Source organism: Channa argus, chromosome 3 (genome assembly GCF_033026475.1).
Source record: "Channa argus isolate prfri chromosome 3, Channa argus male v1.0, whole genome shotgun sequence".
NCBI lineage: Eukaryota > Metazoa > Chordata > Actinopteri > Anabantiformes > Channidae > Channa > Channa argus.
Window position 1 is genome coordinate 16,499,592 of NC_090199.1, and position 14,779 is coordinate 16,514,370.

The window sequence follows — 14,779 nt, forward strand, 5'->3', positions numbered from 1 at the left end:
TTACAGAGAAGGATGCCCAGAGCCTTTTTATTGGTAGTTTATTTCTGTACATACACTAGCTTATTAGTCATATGTACATTTATCTTTCTCTCCCTCATACGCATAAACACACACACAGTTCACTCGAGATTATATAAAAAAAAAGACTTTTTTCTGTGCAGGGTTCAATCACAGTTCTGAGATCTATGAAGAACATTTGCATTTGTATACACCGTGTGCACGCACACACAAATATCTGCATATGGCCTTATACCTTGATTTACACAGAAAAGACAAAACTAATCGCTGACTGATGAACCAATAGATAACCCAGTAAGAAGTGAACAGGAGTCTTAACATAGAAAACAGCACAATGTCTGAGCATTATGAGTTCATGGTTTACGTGCTTCCTTTCCTTTCTGAACCAAATGACCACAGAATGGGTAAAAAATTTTATTTACTTTGGGGCATGTTTCAATTTCAAAACAAGACAGAAATACACCATTTTACAACCAGTGACTTATGTGTGACTTGTATCTTAGACCTGACCCCTACTGCAGCTGTGGAACATACCTGACACTGAGATTTTCCAATGCTACATACTGTTGTTTATCTCGTATAATCCCCTGAGTGTGACCCATTCAGCTGAGTGACCCCTTAAAACTAAGTAGCATTATTCAAATTCTTGAAATTTACAATCTGACACTTGCAGAATATAGGTGTTTTTTTACTTTCTTTTTTTTTTTATTAATGAAGAGGGGTGCTGAGAGGGAGGACAAAACCTAAACCATATGCATCAAAGCTTTCTCTGCTCTCCTTGTTCTCCTACTTAATGGCAAATTATTTGTTTCGTTAAGCAGAGTTGTGCTTCGCAATATGGTGTGGAACACTGACAGTGACAAAAAATATTATTTATCACAAAGCAGGATTCAATTTAGCCAGGAGATACCCTTAATATCTGCAGTGAGATGTCATCACCTTTTAAAGCTAATACAGTAAACAGTCTAACACTTCTGAAAATAGAGCAACATTAGCCTTTATTTGGAGTTTCTGCTAACCTGATGCATATAAGCCCAATATTAATTCTCCTTTTAGATCTCTCACTGGTCTAGTTTACTTCCTAGAGCAATAAAAAGCTTCACCATGTTCACCAGCTAGTCAGTAAGTTTGTTTTCCTAGTCTGGATATGTTACTTTATCAAACTAGTTTTAATAATCCTGCTTCATGGTACATAATGCTGGTATTGCCTAAAAGCTAATAATTGGGATCCAAGACTCTTGGGGGACCCCATAGACTACTATAACAGCTGAACAGTCAGGCCCTTAATGTGAGTGTCAGTAGATAAGGAAGGAAACGCCATGTAAAAGTGTCAAAGACAAACTGACTGTGTGCTTTAGAATTAACATTGCGACAGTCTTGCATCTATAAATTACTGCAACAGAGATCAGTTATGGCAAAAAATATTTAAAACGAGGAACCCTGCTTTACAGAGTCAAGTGTACGACCTCGTGTCTGATTTGTCTAATTTTTGCTTGTATTTTTCACCTAGACACGCACACAACCATTAACACGGTGAGCGGCCTGCAAGCCCTGACAGCCTCTCATTCACCAAAAGATTAAGCAAAACTTGGAGATACTCCCCAAAAAAATATGAAAGGGGAAAAAAAAAAAAGTTTTCTTCTCTTCATCACAAGTGGCCTTCTTTGCAGTTCATATGCAGCCAGCCCATCACCTGGACACACATAGTGGTGAATACAAATTGCTCCAAGTAAACTGTGTAGCATAAAGACCCATACATACTGTGGAGAGTACAGTCATAGTTTGTGATTGTCACTTGGTTTGGGTGATGCACAGTGAAGTGTTAGGAGATGTGAAAGGAGGCGAGAGGATATGAACCTCTGGTAGCTGATTGACTTAATTGAGTTAAGCTGTTTTGGGCACTGGCCCAACATGTTCCTGTAAGATGAGTCTGTCTGCTACAGAGTTGATTTAGGAGTATGTTCCTTTGGAGTTCCATGTTCTGCTGCCTCCACAGCTTCTAATAAGGCTCTAGAGCACCAAATCAACTCTTGCAAAAGCACTGGGGTGTATTTGTTTTGAAGGTGAAGTTGTTGACGTGACAGTGGGTAACATTATGAGTAAGTGTTCCTTTTAGCATGGTCTGACTGTGCCATGTGCTTAGGTTAAGTAACATACAAGTGACAAAATTCCAGTTTTAGTTCTTAACTGGAGAACTCAATCCAGTCTCCAGCTTTAGCTCCAAAATCAATAACACTCCCCATTGGTGAATCTCTGCTGACATCCCATAGGCTGGTTTCAGTGTGCATGTCCTGACAAAATGCCAGCATGCCCAATAGGTCATGGTTCAAAGGTGAATTAACTCCAAAAACAAGTGTGGGGCGGATTTGTAAACCGGGGGGTAGATAAGGTACATGGAGAAGAAGGGGGTCAAAGACAAAAGTGGGAGTATCGATGTTACCCTGTAAACAAAAATACTGAAGTATTTTGGGAAGGGTAGTTCAGGAGCTTGACAGCCATCTTGGTTCTGTGACACAGCTGCGCAGCAGTGGAGTTTTAACATCAGCGGCAGTCAGACTAGTCTGGTCTGAAGATGGGGATCTTAGGTAGGAACTCTATTAGGATTACCTGCAGGGGGTAAAAGAAAAAGCTGTTAGTGGGAAGGCAGGGTTGGATGTTATAAGATTATTTACTGTGAGAAAGTTGCAATGGTAGTTTGACAGTATTTCTATTAAAGCAGCTATTACTTTCTCTGGTCATACTGGGCACTGAATTCTGCAGGATTCCTATATGGCAAAATCAGATTGACAGAGATTGTGCACAATTATAATGAAGTACCTTGATTTCTGAAGAATTTGCCTCACTGAATAATCACAAAATTTTCAGTGTCACAGAATATTATTATACTATTGGATAATATCATAATAAAGCATTCAATCACCCCTACAGTGTCAGCAGGGGAGCAGCTTAAGCTTAACTTGCAATGTAATGGCACGATGTTTAGCAGTGAAATGAGTTGAACAATCAAACACACGCAAGCACACATTCCAGTTGGATTATGATGTAACAGGAATGTTGTATCTCTACTGTTTACAAGGAAATGGATGTGACTGTCAATTTTCAGTTGTTAAACTTTTTTCATTTTATTATAAATGACAGTGGAGTATTTTAGTATCTTATAGACTAAACCTTTTAAACTATTTAATCCTGTCTCCCTAGACCATAGATCATCTCACCTGAAACATGTTGATGAACATAATGCCGTTTGCCTGTATTGACAAAGTTTCTGCCTGTTTCTGCCTTGAGCACTGAAGATATTTTTTCATCAGGTATATCTGACATTTACACATGGTAACATGTAGGGATATCCTCATGCTACTACCAAGGTGTGATACTGCTTAGCTGTACTCACAACGTCTCTAATGCTGCACCCAATGTCACGTTAATCTCAGAAGTGAAAAAAAATGTTTACAGCTGTTTTAAAATAACTGACAAAAACAAAAATAAAGCAGAATGCAAGGTCTGGTCTACTAAACCCTTTAGATACAGCTCTTAACAGTAAAACTCATGTTTCCTAAGATTATTTTAAACATGTTTAATAGTTGGGACTGACATAAGGGACAACCAAGGAAGATCTACATTAGCAACAACTTTACCAAAAAGTTTGCTTTTTTTTAAAAAGTTATTTTACCTTCGGATTCCTCTGTAGACTGTACCGTCTGTTTTTTTTGTCCCTCCCCATCAAGGATCTCACCAAAAATCTGTGCATTGTTTGTCTTTTTTCCTTTTGTTTTTTTAAACAGTAGTTTATAAAACCCCAGTTGCAGCCATATTTATTTTGATAGAAAAACATGCAAGAATTTCTGTTCTCACAGGAATAAAGCAATTTTATTTATTTTTGTCCTTTCGGCTTATCCCGTGAGTCACGGTTGCCACAGCGGTCATTGTCCGCATGTTGATTTGGCACAGTTTTTACGCCGGATTCCCTTCCTGATGCAACCCTTCCCAATTTCTACTAGGCTTGGACCGGCGCTGGGGAGGGGAATGGGATGTTAGGGGTTCAGTGTCTTGCCCAGAGACACTTTGACATATAGCTGGGACCAGGGATCGAACCACTGACCCTGGGGTCCAGGGACGACTGCCTTACCAACCGATCTACAGTCGCCCCCAATTAAGCAACTCATACTAGTAAAGTAAAAAAAGTTTAGTACACATAATGGTAGTTGGTCAACAAGCACTCAAATGTAAGTCTTTGCACTCTGAGTCAGTCTTAAAAAGAAGTATTAGGACATCCCTAATAGTAAGTACAAAACTCAAACATTTGGCAATAGTGAATACTTACATATTCCATCATGTTGTTGGTTTCACACTTCCTTTTGCTTAGTCTCCAATGCAAACACAACTGCAAACAGAATACAATAGTGATCAGAGAATTTATAAAATATTTGTTAACTACACTACCAATAGCCATTAATGTATATTTCCTCTCTTCACCTTGTGGTAAAGCCTGCTGTTCTCCCACTCCAGGAGTTTCTCTAGAGATCTTCTTGTCTGGAAAGCGACAATGACATTAGTTGTTTCAATTAAAAATATTACACTTGTCATTTCCTTGATTGGTTTGAGTTTTCTTTGCTGCAAATGCAACAGATGTTTTATGCAATGTTTAAACATTAGGATGTATCTGAGTGAGGGACACAATGGGCAGATGCCTCACCCTCTTGCTGAGGCAGATGACAGGCCACAAACTAAAGCCCAACGTGCAGCAGCAGCAGAGGCAGCCACACAGGAGCCACCGCACATTCACTGGGAGGGTTTTCCTCAGGCTGCTGTTTACACGGTTGATGCTGGCTTTGAATTCCTCTGGTGCCACCTAAGGGAAGCACACATCAATGGATTAGTTAATACATTAATAGATATTCAATAGGTATTTTGATTTGGCGGTCACATGATGAATTATTGTTTTTTTGGTAATAGAAACAACACATTGAAATACAACGGATCAAACAATTCACAATCATGTAATATATGTTGTCTGTTGGCTAGAATATGATGTAGTAGTAAAACATATGTGATTTGCCATAGGTAAATATAGCAAAATATATAGGAATCAATGGGACACTCACCTTTCCCGTAAGTGCTGAAGGAAATTCTGATTCAAATTTGTTACTAAGCCCAAACCTGTAGGGCAGAGGGAGAAAACATACAATTATGTATGCGCATGCACACCCTTGTTGAATTATTGTCCTGATTAAAGAAATTAACATCAAGACTAGAAAATGTGCTATTCAAAATGACATCCAAGTTATACGTATATAGTACTTATATAGTAATATAATATGGAGTAATTGATGTAGAGAAACATTTTGGGGCAAAGTGGGATCCATTCACCCATCTCTGCACAACTTCTGCAACTAATCATCTAACTATATCACGAAACTGATTACATCATTATCATTATCTTACTGAATGACCCACATTGATATCTTACCAGGACACACAAGGACATGTTCCTTAATCTTCTTAAAATTAATCATTGTTAGAAAATTTATTCATGTGACTAGAGTTTAAATTGTATGTCAAGTCTCTGAAACGCAAGTCTCTGCGAAAGAAGACGGAATATCTGAGTTTGGTAATTATGTCACCTTGAACTTGAACATATTTCAAATTATTTATGACGCATACACTAACGATTGATCGATTAACGTAAAAAAAACAAAAACTAACAAAAAAAACAGGCAGGATTATTGGTTTACTAATGAAAACAATTGTTAGATCCCAATCAGTCAGAAGATGTGCCCCGAAATAGTGTGACCAAACAGGAGGACAAACTGTCTTGAATTGACAACATATAACAAAACAGCATTTGAAACTAAATGTCAGATATAGAAACCGTAAAGATCGATCGGGTCATGTGCGTCAGCTAAAATAAAAGCTAAAAACTAACCAGCCACTTCATGCCTGCTCACAGTTAGCTCGATGCTAACTGTAGTTAAGTGTTGCGACAGATCAACAGCCTTAGCTAACTTAGCTAAGAGCCCCTTGTCAAAGCATTCAATGCCACAAGTAGCTAATCATTTCGTTACACTCCGCTCTCTGTGACCGTGAGCCTTGTCGGTTACTTACACAGTGACGTGGCCGGACCCTCGCACCACCACCGGGTCCGGAGCGTACTTGAGGAGCTGCTCCTCCGCGGCCCTGTCCTCGTCCTCTTCTTCCTCCTCCTCCTCCTCTTCGTAGATCTCATCAAAGTCCTCCATCATCGCACGGCTCGGTATCGCGCTTCCCGGGTCAGACACCGGGAAAGACACGATGCCGACAAACAGCGAAACCTCACCGAGAAAATAAAATAAAGACAACAGCGAAGACAGCGCAAGAAAAGTACCAATCCGTCGCGGACACGACAGCTAAGGCTAACCTACAGTTCACGTCGCTCAGCAAGCTGCGAAACAAAACATCAACATCCGCCGCAGTAACTGTACGAAACCGGAAGGGGGAAGACGTGGTTACGTCTTGTTTTCTCAAAACACAGAAAAAGTTTAACGCATGTACAATTAAACATGTTTTTTTTAATCTAAATTGGAAATAATAATTATTTTTGCTTCAATGCAGCAGATGTGATGGGGACAAAGTATATAATAAACAAATGTTTCGGGGTGGAAACTTGAACAATTGACTGAACGCAACGCAGATTGAGATATGTGTTTAAGTGGTAAAACGACAGTCATGTGTAGTAATAGCATATACAAAATACTAAATTACTGCCTTTATGTATACTTATGATGACGTATGATCAACACGTATGATCAATTTATGATGACGTATGACAACAAATAGGAAGTTGGGCAAATTCTTCTTCAAAATAAGACGTGAACATTAGGAAGACGTTACATTCACCTTTTCTATTAACAACAAATACTATGAACATCTGACCCATCACTCACAAACAGCATCGGTGTGCAGGTGGCTTCATGAATATATCCATTAAAGAATAACTTGCAATTGCAACTGTAGAACAGTATGTTTTACTTTGAAACGTTTGACCAGAAGTTTTCTAGATTACCCTTTTATATTATAATCTGAAAGGAACGATAAAACAAGAGTCAAGTAAGTGTTGCTATTTAAAAATATTTAAACGTCTGACTTTTAAACTTCTTTATTCGTCAATATTGACCACCACAGCTGCATAAACATGATGTTTACAGTAAAAGTCAAGACAAAACAGTCTCATTGTGACATTACTTCCTCATTAGGTTGAAGACCATTGTGATTTGCTGAGTCCCTGGTCAACGTTGCTTAAAGCCTTTGTGGTTGAGCGAAGATATTTGGCAGGATGCAACGGACAGATTACTTAAATGTAATCTTTCAAGTCTTCAGAGACGTCACTCCTGTTTTCTCTAGTGGGATTGTCACACTAGTCGTTTGGTCGTTTGTCTTGTTTGGCATTCATACGTATTTCAGCCTCTCCCCGGGAGTTTTCAGTGTTGGTGCCACGGTTTTTCAAGATGGACACCTCCACAGACTCTTTATTTATCCTTTTTACCACAGAACCTTTGCTCAGCTGCTCCTGAACCTCACAGCCCTGGTGTTTCTCAATGGTAGTTTGGAGAAAGGTGTTGGCACAGTCCGTTTCCTTTCCTTGTTCATGGTGATGTCGATCAGCACAGGCCTGTGTTACAGCTTTGTGGATCTGCTGCAGAATGACAGCAGGCAGAGACATGTCGAGGGTCTGGTTCCTGTCGTCCTTGGATGTGTGGCCCTAACTACTATGCACACAAAAATGACTAATGCATTTCTGTGTGGTGTCAGTTTCCCCACTATGGCTCTCCCTTGGGTGTTCCTCATAATCACAACTGCTGTCTTTCCTCACACTGCACTCCCTTGTAATGTCATTGCAATCCTGATTGGGTGGATTCATGGAAAAGGATGGTTGTCTTGTCTGGACATGTCTGAGGCCCGGGCTGGTATTTTAGAGAAGACAGTGCCTTTCAGATTTTTGAGAAGAATCAGCCATGTTATGTTTATTCCTGCCTCAATAGAGGAGAGGAGGAAGACCCTCCTGCCACAAATCAATCCAACACCTGGGTCCTACCCAGTTCAGGCCTATGCTCCATTGACCAACATTGACACTCCTGGTACTGCAGCCATAATGTATGAAGGCTGGCCTAACTCAACTAGTGCTCCATCTGGTCCCACATCATCTCTCCATCCTCATGGACATGGCTCAGCACATGGCTTTGGATTAAACCATGACCACAGCTGCAACCACAGCCACCACCCTCCCAGTTATAGTCATCGTTAAGGTTCTTAATTTGTGGATTTTCCATTACAACAATCCAAACATGCAGATTAACTGTATTATTTGAATATTGCTTTACCACAATAAGAGCTCCAGCTCCCTGTGACCCTGAACAGGATAAGCAGTTAAGACATGTGAAATATAGTAAGCGATACACCTGCAGCATGTCCTGTGTACACTACAATGAGAACAATACACTGATAGCTGGGTTTAGCGACCTGGTGCCGGTCCTGAGCCTGGATAAAAACTGGGAGGGTTGCGGCCAGGAAGGGCATCTGGCCTAAAATCACATGCCAAATCAAAGTGTGGAACACGTTCTGCAGTGGTGTCCCCTGAACGGACAAGCTGAAAACCATTGTTTATGGATTGTATGGCATTAGCCATCTAATGAAGTGATATTTTTCTGAATGTTAAAATGTTACAAGTGACTTTTGTACATTTCTACATTTTACATTTTTTGTAGTATTTTGGGGTTTTTCAAATAAACATGCATAGTACATAAAGAATCTGTAAATTGAATTTAAAACTTCACATGAGTGACTGTTGAAAGGTAATTGTGTGCATTTATTTACATTTGTTTAGTCATTTTCCCTTTAAATTATTATTTTTCTTAGAAACAGGATATATTAATTTCAGTTTGTGAAAGAAATTTTGACTTCTATTTTTAAATCTGCATTGTAATCCTACAAATGTTTGAATGCTGAAGGGATTAACATGGTATAAACAAACTCTCCAGAACTGGAGCAATGACTATTTAAACCCCAAGTTATAACAGATTTATAACAAACCCTGGTTACAGAACACATCATTGTGTGCTCTATAACCTGGTTAGTTGAACTACTCTTTCTAATTGCAGGAAGCAGCACTGGTACATTTTCATTTATAAGGCTCTACTGGGTAAACTACCTCATATCAGATCGATGTTTGTCCCTGTGCAATATTCATACAACCAGAGATCCACCAATTAGCTATGTTTAAAGGTTCCAACTGTAAGAACTGAAGCTGGTAGAAAAAGTTGATCATATCCTTGTTCATGTAACGATTTGCAGACCCAATTAAAATAGAACTTTTCCATCTCGTTATCCTTTTTTAAACATTAACTGCAGTTTACACCATGTCCTGCTTTAGTGATTTTTATATAGTTTACCTTTTTTGGTTTACTTTATTGTCCTGTATTTTTGTCTGTATATCTGTGTATAGTTAGGTGATCAACGTTTCTTTTTTAAACTTGCCGCCTTCTTTGCCAGGTCACCATCAAAAAAGAGATTATAGTATCTCAACTGTTGTTTTTTTTTTTACCTAGTTAAATAAAAAAAGAAATTTGTTCAAATATGCAGTTTGTTTTTATCCCTTCTATTTAGTTTGGTAGTTTTAAGACATGGCATGATATTTTATTTTATTCTAATCATTAGTTGTTTTTATAGAAATTATTTCAGTTTTGGTTTCAGTTAACTTTATTAAACCTGATTGTGTGTACATCCCCTATATTCACATCGGGTTCAAGATAACACGAAAAGTTCAGTGAAAGAAAATGAGTATACACAAACTGTTAATCCTTACTGAAATGGGAAAAATCAAAGCAACAACTTTTCTTTTTATAAATAGGTTAAAAACAGCTTTAATATGTTTACCCTTAAAAACTAATCAGATTATCAGTATTTAGCTTTTGAAACAAATCTAGTTGGTGCAAAAGCTCCTCATACCAACAATTTTAGTAGAAACCAACATAAAAAATTGTCAGAAACACAAAAGAGAAAAAAGAGCAAGTAAGCTGGTTTAAACATTTTATTTACTTATTTATATGTTGTGCACAGCAGGAAACAGTTCAGCCCTCAAGCTGTGTGGTTTAATTGTCACTGAAACAATTTAATGACTCCTGAGGCTGAGACAAACTTAAGCAAAACTGGAGATTTAACCATCTGTATACTGTTATGTCAGTGATTCCAGAGTACAAGCTACATCATGTGCTTAACTAAGCACTTATTCCTCCCAGGTGTCACCATAGATGTTCTGCTTTACTGTAACATTAGAATGAGAGAAAGCAAATTATTTGAATCAATATTTTACGGATGGAAAAGAAGCTGGATTTTAATATCGACCAATAATCAAGCAAGTATTTCACACATCTGCATTAGTAGCTTACACTGTTTCTTGGGTCTTTCTGGATCCTTCTCAGGGGGCGTTTTCAGCAGTGTCTCAGCCTTCTGAGTGAGCGTGACTTCGTAGTTCTCTCGGTTTTTGACCCTCAGGTCCTCATAGAGGATAGGTTTCTTCCTGGGCTCTTCCTCTTCCACGTATGACTGCACTGAATGTGACAGATAAGAGGTTACTGCCACCTAGTCAAAAAAGTGGCCTGGCTGACTTAAACAATCCTAATTTTCTGACAGAGGAACATTTCACTGTAGGACAGATTTGGTGAAATGGTAAAGTACTAATGTTGTGTAGCTGTTAACCAAATATCCTTTTGTCAGATTATACTAATCAGTTGGTCTTGGAGCTATACACACACATTTGCAGATAAGGTGGTCATTGTTGCATTGTTTTTGAAGAACTCATGCATGGAATGTTCTTCTGTACCTGGAGTGCTGGAGTCATCTGCTCTGTGTATCTGCATGGGTGGCTCTGGATTGTAGCCATATCCATAATCTCTGGTGTTGGTTGGCATCTGACTCGAGGCTTCTGCTGGCTGCAACATGGTGTCAAATGACTGTTGGTCTGATTCAGGACTATTAGAACAGGAAAAAGAATAGAAGAATGGTAAAAATGAAAATAAGCCATTTTGCTGACAGAAGAGCAATTATAACAGCTGTATAAACATAAAAAACATACTTATTCGTCCAACATTTCATGGTGTCTGTGTTACTCACTACTGCGTAGGCAGTCCTGTCCTCTGTCTAAGGGCTTCTCCCAGAGGGGAGTTCTCCAACCTCTTGAACTTCTCCTGGCAGGTTTTCATATATGACATTTTCCCAGCCAGGTAGCCACAGAATCCAGCAACTGGGAAAACAACCACATCAGTTACACATGCTTATGATTCAATTGACCTTTAATATCCAAGTAACAATTACTGTATGTACCAATTTTCTGACCATAAGTATATTCGCTTTTCCAAAGAATAGTCCATTTCGACTGGAAACAGATGCTATGATCTTATAAAAAATACCAATACCAACCATAGCCACTGAGATGTTTATTATAGTTAGTAGTTATATTATATTATAGTTATAGCACATATAGTTTTTTTTAAATGCTGTAGAAACTGTTTTAGAGAAAAGATTATAGTTTATGATCATTTTAAAGACTGTAGATTGAGGTGGGGTTAGTTTAACATTAACTCCAGTCCTTCAACACTCATGAACTTACAGGCCACTTTAGGTAGTGATCCAAATCTTGAGGATGCAGACAGTGTCCCTGAAAAATTAAACAGCACAAGGTTAATTCATAGTTCAGCATGTGCTTATATCTATTTGGTAGATATTTTGTTGGCACCTCTAACAGTGTGCTCGACATTACCTCTCGCGACCAGGGCTTGTGTGATAGCCATGCTGACCACTGAGAAGGGCACCGCTGTTAAATAAATATGTTAATAAACCCCATTCAGAGTTGTCAGTTAACATCCTTCCACCATGCAAGCATAAAAATATGATTTGTACGTGCAGGACATAAACTTACACCTGTACAAAAAGCTCTCCTGGTTGCACTCTCTAAACACCCTCTTCTCTTCATCAGTGGGGATGTAGTCCATGCCCACTGGCCTCTGCAAATTAACACACACACACTTTGAGTTAACTTTGATTTCGTTAGGTAATTAAGCAGACTCGTTGGCAAGCCACACAGACAATCTCATAATAGGATTAAACAGCAGACGACAACACCCGTGGTTTAAGGAGCCCGTTGGTAGCTGCAGTTCATCCAAAGTTAACGCTAGCTGGCTAACAGGTTAGCACCAACGTTAGATAACATGTTTATCAGCGTGTTTACCCTCGCTCCTCTGTACTGCCGCTCCTCAGGAAAACCTGAAGTCGTGGATGACATGTTGGCGGCAAATTCTGTGCTAACGCACCCTTTCAAACCATGTGGAATAAGTCACTCTACAGACTTGCTTCTGTACTGTTTGGTACAATGTCATTGCACCAGCCAACGCCGCCTTAACCCGGAACTAAAACTTGGCATTTATAAAGTCTAATTTTTAAAAGGAAAATTTTTAGGGCCTACTGCTTAATAGCCAACACCCAGAAACACCAATAAGTTCCGGTTTAATAACAATAAATTAATTTTCAGTATTTCAGTATTTCAGTACGTTATTAGTGGACCTATTTATACTCGGCGTTTTATTTTGAAAGGTCAGGGCCCATTGTTATGATATAAATTATCGTCCTCTAGTGGTTGGATCGATTACATTATACAAATGATCCCAGAATAATAATAAAGAAAGCATGTCAATACAGAGAAGTCATAAAGACCTAATGAAATAGGTACATTTCTTTTTATGGTATTTGTCTTCTTCCTGAGTTAGAATTTTGTTAACTTTGCACCTCACTTGTAAATTACTCTGGAAAAAGCGTTGCCCACGTTTCCTACACCCCATGTATGTGCATGTATATAGTGTGAGTATACTATATAACATTGCATATAGACTAAATAGAGCATTATAGGCATTTTAAATTCTTGCCTTTCACACAGTTGAATGCTATCAGAGAAGCCTCTGTCTCAAATTAATTCTGCAGCAAGACAGTGATATCAACACTTACTAAACTCAAACTTTTTTGATGCCCAAAGAGTTAGAAAATGTAAAACATTTCAATTTCAAATAATTTCAAAGTCCAATTTAACGGGGAAAAAACCCACAAAAAATAAATGCTGATTATTATTTCAGAACATTTTTTTCTTCCTTAAAATAATCTTCTCACAACCCCTCAGATTTATCTTTCTCCCACAGGGTAGGGACTGCATTGCAGGTACAAGTAGTTAAAACTAACTCCAGCTTGAGCAGCTATGACTGTAGAATGAAGCTTACAGCTTTATTCTTAGCTTGTCGAACATGAAATGATACATATTGCCTTTGTTTATTCATGGTTTAAAGTACATTTTGGCAAAACTCTTTCATTATAAGAATACGTATAATTTTCAATGTAAGGATAAGGGTTTTGTCGTGTTGTTTTGGTACTTTAAAAAAATTCCCCAATGGGTTTTAGTATTTCCTTTCCCCAAATCATTTCACAGTTCATTAAAATAGTTTAATGTAGCCTACAGTATATATGCTATATGGTCTGTAGTTGTCAGCGTGTGTCTAAATTACTAGACCAGAAAAGTAAAATGTTGTAATAACACTATACTGTGCCTTGGTGTTGCTGTTGCACTGGCACATCAAAAATGTCTCTAATTTATATACCATTAAATTATTCTACACAAAATTAGGGTTAAACTGAAGGATTCATGATAGAGAGCATTTGGTGTCTAGAGAAGTCCCAGGGAGAGAAAAATCAAAATCTAGTAGTCTAACGTTTATTGACAAACCTAAAAATAGAGGTGTATCTTTCCTTTGTTGTCCCAGTTATCCTCCATTCAACTTTAATGACAGCATGTCATGACAGGAAAGGCCTGACTAAAAATATTTTGTGTCTGATCTGTGTTTGACAGAGAACCTCTTTTACAGGGGTAGGGTTTATTATTAGTTTGCTAAGGTCACACCAGAGGTAAAGATGTCAAAGTATAAAATATATAACAGTTAAAATAATAAAGAATCCAAAACATTGTGCATCACCACTTTCTTATTTTATCATCAAACAAAATTTTTTATGTTAAAAAAACGTTAATAGCACACGTATGTTTAATATATTTAATACATGGGTACTATAATAAATTAGGTTTTGATTCCAAGTGTTGATTCGCAATTATGATTATTTTGTAGTTTTTCTATGTTCTAATGAGGTAAACAATGGTGTATTTAGACTTAAAGTAAGATATAAAGGTGATTTAATCCACCTTTTGTTTTCTGGATTGTTGTATTAGGCTGCTGCCAGGTGTACTTAGTGAACAGTCAAACATGGAGTTGTTTTATATTTCCATGATAAATTAGGGTTCAAGATAGGCACTTGTGTATTCAGTTCAGAAAATGTAATTGTGTGTATATGATACATAATGACAGACTCCTGTCCTGATGTGACATTTTAAGGTCACAACTTCCATGGAAATTCAATCCATCAGTGTGACAGTGGGGCTGATTTTTCTCTTCCAGGTTCTCTCAGCCATCATAGACCTAAGCCTAGTTTAAATGTGTTGGCCAGTGGGAAGCTGTATTAAAGGAATCAATTGTCTGCTACAAATAAAATGTTGTCCAAAAATAGAACAAACCCAAATACATTAAGTCAACTGATGCCTGAATGACACATTTACTCTCCCCCACCCACATGTGGTGGGACAAACCTTTTCCAGAGAGACATTCACTTTCATGCTCATCTCCTCTCCTACAGATAATCACAGGGT

At 38.1% G+C, this 14,779-nt stretch overlaps 3 protein-coding genes across 5 annotated transcripts; 1 reads left to right on the forward strand and 2 right to left on the reverse strand.

The window, feature by feature from the left end:
* On the reverse strand, nucleotides 1-6,468 carry chic2 (cysteine-rich hydrophobic domain 2). Its single transcript, XM_067497277.1, has 6 exons — nucleotides 6,121-6,468; nucleotides 5,121-5,175; nucleotides 4,712-4,867; nucleotides 4,492-4,548; nucleotides 4,340-4,399; nucleotides 1-2,625 (listed from the first exon to the last, which is right to left on the reverse strand). The coding sequence occupies exons 1-6, from the start codon at nucleotides 6,255-6,257 to the stop codon at nucleotides 2,575-2,577; spliced, it is 516 nt and encodes a 171-aa protein (XP_067353378.1). The 5' UTR covers nucleotides 6,258-6,468; the 3' UTR covers nucleotides 1-2,574.
* On the forward strand, nucleotides 5,578-9,623 carry rhbdd2 (rhomboid domain containing 2). Of its 2 annotated transcripts, none has more exons than XM_067497272.1 (2): nucleotides 5,578-5,626; nucleotides 7,248-9,623. In XM_067497272.1, exon 2 carries the CDS (start codon nucleotides 7,328-7,330, stop codon nucleotides 8,294-8,296), a length of 969 nt encoding a protein of 322 aa, XP_067353373.1. In that variant the 5' UTR covers nucleotides 5,578-5,626; nucleotides 7,248-7,327; the 3' UTR covers nucleotides 8,297-9,623. The 2 variants fall into 2 exon arrangements, with proteins under 2 accessions (XP_067353373.1, XP_067353372.1); XM_067497271.1 differs by lacking the exon at nucleotides 5,578-5,626 and adding an exon at nucleotides 6,948-7,101.
* Nucleotides 9,624-10,064: 441 nt separating this feature from the next.
* LOC137123490 (OCIA domain-containing protein 1-like) lies at nucleotides 10,065-12,458 on the reverse strand. 2 transcript variants are annotated; one of them, XM_067497275.1, is made up of 8 exons: nucleotides 12,275-12,458; nucleotides 11,966-12,050; nucleotides 11,807-11,860; nucleotides 11,657-11,704; nucleotides 11,161-11,290; nucleotides 10,871-11,019; nucleotides 10,437-10,598; nucleotides 10,065-10,311 (listed from the first exon to the last, which is right to left on the reverse strand). In XM_067497275.1, the coding sequence occupies exons 1-8, from the start codon at nucleotides 12,326-12,328 to the stop codon at nucleotides 10,274-10,276; spliced, it is 720 nt and encodes a 239-aa protein (XP_067353376.1). In that variant the 5' UTR covers nucleotides 12,329-12,458; the 3' UTR covers nucleotides 10,065-10,273. The 2 variants fall into 2 exon arrangements, with proteins under 2 accessions (XP_067353376.1, XP_067353377.1); XM_067497276.1 differs by lacking the exons at nucleotides 11,657-11,704; nucleotides 11,807-11,860 and having other exon boundaries at nucleotides 12,275-12,457.
* Nucleotides 12,459-14,779: the final 2,321 nt, after the last annotated feature.

What these genes read in the sequence shown, in the direction of transcription:
- rhbdd2 (XM_067497272.1), top strand. Translation starts at nt 7,328, where the DNA reads ATGCAACGGACAGATTACTTAAATGTAATCTTTCAAGTCTTCAGAGAC.
- LOC137123490 (XM_067497275.1), bottom strand. Translation starts at nt 12,328, where the DNA reads ATGTCATCCACGACTTCAGGTTTTCCTGAGGAGCGGCAGTACAGAGGA. An exon ending in ACAAGCCCTGGTCGCGAGAG is followed by an intron (nt 11,705 to 11,806) that starts GTAATGTCGAGC and finishes TTAATTTTTCAG; the next exon opens with GGACACTGTCTGCATCCTCA. An exon ending in ACAGGACTGCCTACGCAGTA is followed by an intron (nt 11,020 to 11,160) that starts GTGAGTAACACA and finishes CTGTTCTAATAG; the next exon opens with TCCTGAATCAGACCAACAGT.
- chic2 (XM_067497277.1), bottom strand. Translation starts at nt 6,257, where the DNA reads ATGATGGAGGACTTTGATGAGATCTACGAAGAGGAGGAGGAGGAGGAA. An exon ending in GGGTCCGGCCACGTCACTGT is followed by an intron (nt 5,176 to 6,120) that starts GTAAGTAACCGA and finishes TCTGCCCTACAG; the next exon opens with GTTTGGGCTTAGTAACAAAT. An exon ending in CCAACAACATGATGGAATAT is followed by an intron (nt 2,626 to 4,339) that starts GTAAGTATTCAC and finishes TACCCCCTGCAG; the next exon opens with GTAATCCTAATAGAGTTCCT.